The sequence below is a fragment of the Phalangium opilio genome, unplaced genomic scaffold (genome assembly GCF_054372755.1).
Source record: "Phalangium opilio isolate 3A_F unplaced genomic scaffold, DU_Popi_V2 ptg000009l_1, whole genome shotgun sequence".
NCBI classification, from domain to species: domain Eukaryota; kingdom Metazoa; phylum Arthropoda; class Arachnida; order Opiliones; family Phalangiidae; genus Phalangium; species Phalangium opilio.
This window is the reverse complement of record NW_028324146.1, coordinates 8843845-8848360: the sequence shown is the minus strand read 5'-3', so window position 1 is coordinate 8848360 and position 4516 is coordinate 8843845. Positions and strand designations below refer to the sequence as shown.

Below are 4516 nucleotides of genomic sequence, written 5' to 3'. Positions count from 1 at the left end.
ATGGACGAAGACCAAAAGATGGTGGTGATTAGAAGCCAGTATGTACAGACTGGTGTCCATGTGGGATGGACGAAGACCAAAAGATGGTGGTGATTAGAAGCCAGTAAGTACAGATTGGTCTCCATGCGGGATGGACGAAGACCAAAAGATGGTGGTGATTAGAAGCCAGTAAGTACAGATTGGTCTCCGTGTGGGATGGACAAAAACCAGAAGATGGTGGTGTGAGAACTCAAGTAGAGGAGCCATTTCCGTGACTGTGAAAGCAGTTCGGAAATGGCGAACACGTTTGCTCCGATTTGGAAACTGCGAACGCGGTCACGTGGGTGTAACAACAGACACACAGACACACAGACAGACACACACACACACACACACACACGTCGAAATTAGAACCTCTCCGTGACATACGTCACTCGGAGAGGTAAAAAGGGTGAAAAGAAAACCTTGAAAGGAATATCTAAACGTGTAGTAAAAAAACATATACAACATTCTGATTACCGCACATGTTTATTTGACATGACAGTTTCAACAAATTCAATGAAACGTATCATGAGTGATAAACATGAACTGTTTACAATATCACAAAATAAGATATCTCTTAACCCTTGTGATAGTAAAAGATACATTCTGTCCGATGGTATTACTACCCTGTCATATGGAAATTGTCGGATAGATGAAATTGAATAAAGATTGGCAATTCAAAATAAATAAACAGATATTGAAGAAAGATTGACTAATTTTTATTTGAAATACATTTTTAATAACATTTTCTTTACGGTACAAACACTTTTACTTAAAATTTACTTAAAATAAGTTCACAGAACCTTTCCTCTAAAAACGATTTACCTGAATATATAACCTTAATTACAGGGTAGTTCAAATTATTTATGGCTTCCAACAGGTGTAACTGAACCCTCTGATCCCATTCTAACATTAAACAATCATGCTTCACCTGGGATGGATGATCTATTTCACATCCGTAACATTGTTTCTTTATATAGGCATGAATTTGATCCAACACATTTTCACTAATAAGACTATGAACGCGTTTAACCTCATTTAGGTAGACAGAAAGCTCATCGTACACTTCCATAAGTTTATTCCATGAAGACTTTGCTAAGGTTAAACCTGATTTACTGGGGAATAACGTCCCATATAATGGTCCAGTTCCATGACACATTTCTCGGATGTCGAGAACTTTCTGGTCTTGGTAATTACCCAGTTCGATTCGTCTAGTCGTTGATCCTTCGAAGAACCATGTAGAACCATTAACCGATTCACTGTCGAAGAATGATATGATGTTTTCCCGCTTCTTCCACAATTGATCGAATTCGTCCTCGGTTAGGGTTATACCACCTCCCCCATCAATTAATCCAAACCGTATTTCACATTCCGGTGTCACGCCAACGCCTTTACGATTAGATATCTGGTACACTTTAAGTCCATCCATTATATTGAAACGTCTTCACCCTGTTATTCTTGTCATTGTTTCATCGAAAAGCGTGCCACTTATATACTAATATAATTTTCTTATCTTTCATTAAACTAACGTTACCACTTTTCTGTATTTATCAACGCTTTTGAATGCCATTTTGTCCCAACCTCCACAAAACCTACGCAACCTCCCAACCTCCACAAAACCTCCACCATAAAATAAGATCAGTTTGCGTAGTTATAAACATGCACAGGAAAATTAAAAATTAAGATTTATTGAGTAATTCTTGTACATATATTCTGCAACCATGCGATCATTAACATTTTTATTTTTAGTAAATCTCTTTATTATTTCAAACATTTTTATCCCCCTACACCGATAAAGCGAAAAATAGACGACATATCCACCACAGGTTAAACTAGACTCTCCTTGTAATTGGCACGAATTGAAAGTTACCGTTAGGCTGTAACGTTCAATGAAATCGTTGAATTTAAATAAATCTGGTGGATTTCCATAACTTTCAAAAAATTCAGTGTTTTTTCTTCTTGAAATATATATGGCCGTCCAGTGTTCTCCTTTCCCTTTGGATGTGTCTGTATTGACAATGAATAGAGATGGAAAGGTTTTAACAGTCTTTAGTGGTTTATCCGCTGGAAATACACCTCTGAACAAATTCTTAGTGTGTGGGTCACGTCTTAATATTTTTTCAAGTTGTTGAGAGTCCATAATACGCTTTGATCAAATAAAACAGCACGGTTATTATCAATTTCCATCAGCGATTGAAACTCCGAATAGTAAATCACGCTAATTGTTGACGGCAGCGCTTCAGCGAATATTAATTCCAGTCGAAGACTACCGTTCTTTATAAAGTTGAAACTTTCAGTCGAACTACCGTTTAGGTCAGGTGTTAAGTCGAATACGAAAAGAGCGTTTCCGTTGGGGAATTCGTCTCGGTCAATGAAATTCCCCTCATCGATATTCCATTGCCTAGTTTGTAGAAATAGATTGGCGTATGACCTCATACATAGGTTATCCTTAAAGTTGGGGGTCAAGGGTTTTTGCGGGACACTAACCCCATCGACGTATAATGCGATTTGACTTAACGCATAATTTTTGAAATTATATGGTGACAATTTGTAATCGCCCAAAATCGCGTTTTGGTTTACAAATCCAATTACAACCTTATTCGGAAGCTGTCCGTTGAATAAATTGTCCTTGACAGCTATCTTGTTTCCTTGAGATATGGAAAATGTATTGCATTCCGTACGCGTTATGGGGTATTTCATTGTAGCCAATTCCAAGGTTTTAGCGTGTGATATCATAATCTCAGGGGTTAATTTAACTCTTCTCACGAACAGCGAAGCGTGATTAAATATGACTTTAGCTTTGTTTCCATCCGTATGCAAACAGAATTCGTTGGGGTTTTTGATAAACTTAAAATTCAAGTCTACCAGATTAGGGATGAATCGATTTTGTTGACAGATATCAGCGTGTACAACACCGATCAAATCTATAACCCCGTTTTGAGCGAATTTACTTCGTTTCTCAAACCCATCATTTTCAAAAAAGTCGTCAAAATGTCCCGCTTTATCTTTGTAAAAGAGTGCCGCCTTCAAAAAACTCTTTTTCGCAGGGTCACCAAATGTTAATTGCGTTTGAATCATGCTTTTGAATGAGTATTGTTGTGGACATGATGTGACCGACCTATCATTCAATGATACGTGTAGTTCGCTAAATAGACTGGAGAGAAATAAGTTTTCAGGTCCAACATTATCCGCAGCTGTGGTTATAGTATTAGTAGTTGGGTCGCGGACTTCGGCGATGGGTAAAGAACCATCAGCTTTAACCACTTTTACTTGTACATGCATGAGCGTGTTTTTCAAATCCAAGTATGAGTCGGAGTTTCCGGTGATGGGAAATATAATAGCCTGATTTTCATTGACGTTGGAGGATGGGTTATACTCGACCCATTGGCTTCCTATTATCCCGGTTTGGGTGTACGGTAGTCAAAACAATTTAGCTCCGAGCTGACACTGTTTATTGAGTTTGGGTGCGCTAGAGACATTATGAAAATATATCCGGATGCAAAGGCGACGACCTTCTCTTCTTCTTAGTTCGAACAGAACTGATAATGGGTGACACTTTGCGTTTCATTTTACGTCCGTTTCCAGTTAGTTTGGTCACTTCCTCAGCCGCTCTTCTTAATGTTTCCTTACCCGCTTCTTTACCTCTAGTTCTCAGTGATTGTTTAATGGGTACACCGCTTGTATAATCCGTCGCAATTTTCGCGCCAGTGTTTAAAAACTTTCGACCTAGGAACGTGGCACCCCTTTTAAGTAATGGCATGGCTGATCTGAACGCTGAGGAGATTATACTTCCCAAGCCATAACCACGTTGCACGGCCAAACCTCTATATACTGGCATGGATCCATGTCCAATTTGATTTAGGTAATAGTTATCATAATCGCTAACAGAAACGTGGCCCGTATTATATGGGGACATCCTTTCACTCTAACAATCACGTCATAAATGGGGTGGGTGTTGATTTTAGAACTAGTTCTTATAACGAATGCCAAGTTCTTCGAGGTCTGAAGTGTAAAGTGACGTGAACTTTACCTCGTTCGAACCTTACCGGGTGACCAATTTCACTCATAATGTTTATTTCAATTGTCTGGAAGTTGTTTTTCGCTATTGGAATGTAATGCGGATTTGCAAACTCTTTTTCAACCGTGTCACCATCTTTCCCGTTAATACTTATAATTCTCAAGAGAGGAACGTTGGAGTCTCCTACCGATCGAGATTGAATTATATCAGAGTACACGAATAAGGAGTGCATTCCAGCATCCATATCACAACTGAATGGGGCAGTCATAGAGGTGACCACAGTGAAGGCTTTTTTGGAATTCCTCGTGAACCCTAATATAATGGCAATTTCGCCTGGGATGTGAAGTTGGTTCGATCCTTTTAACTCAACCATTACACGTCGATTTGGTTTGTTGTACGAAAACTCAACCCTAGACTTTATTTTATGAGTTGAATTATCGTCGTCGGCTGACAATATTTCCAGTAATTCCTCTACGG

At 38.8% G+C, this 4516-nt stretch overlaps 1 protein-coding gene across 1 annotated transcript; it reads right to left on the bottom strand.

Moving 5' to 3' along the window:
• Nucleotides 1-2130: 2130 nt before the first annotated feature.
• Nucleotides 2131-3859, bottom strand: LOC149713683 (uncharacterized protein F54H12.2-like). The gene is made up of 2 exons (XM_089844252.1): nucleotides 3595-3859; nucleotides 2131-3413 (listed from the first exon to the last, which is right to left on the bottom strand). The coding sequence occupies exons 1-2, from the start codon at nucleotides 3857-3859 to the stop codon at nucleotides 2131-2133; spliced, it is 1548 nt and encodes a 515-aa protein (XP_089700378.1).
• Between the last annotated feature and the right edge of the window lie 657 nt (nucleotides 3860-4516).

Excerpts from the sequence above, each read along its gene's own strand:
- LOC149713683 (XM_089844252.1), bottom strand. The coding sequence starts at position 3,859 with ATGCCAGTATATAGAGGTTTGGCCGTGCAACGTGGTTATGGCTTGGGA. Across the intron at positions 3,414-3,594 it reads CAAACTAACTGGAAACGGAC|GAAGCCAATGGGTCGAGTAT; the intron begins GTAAAATGAAAC and ends CCGGGATAATAG.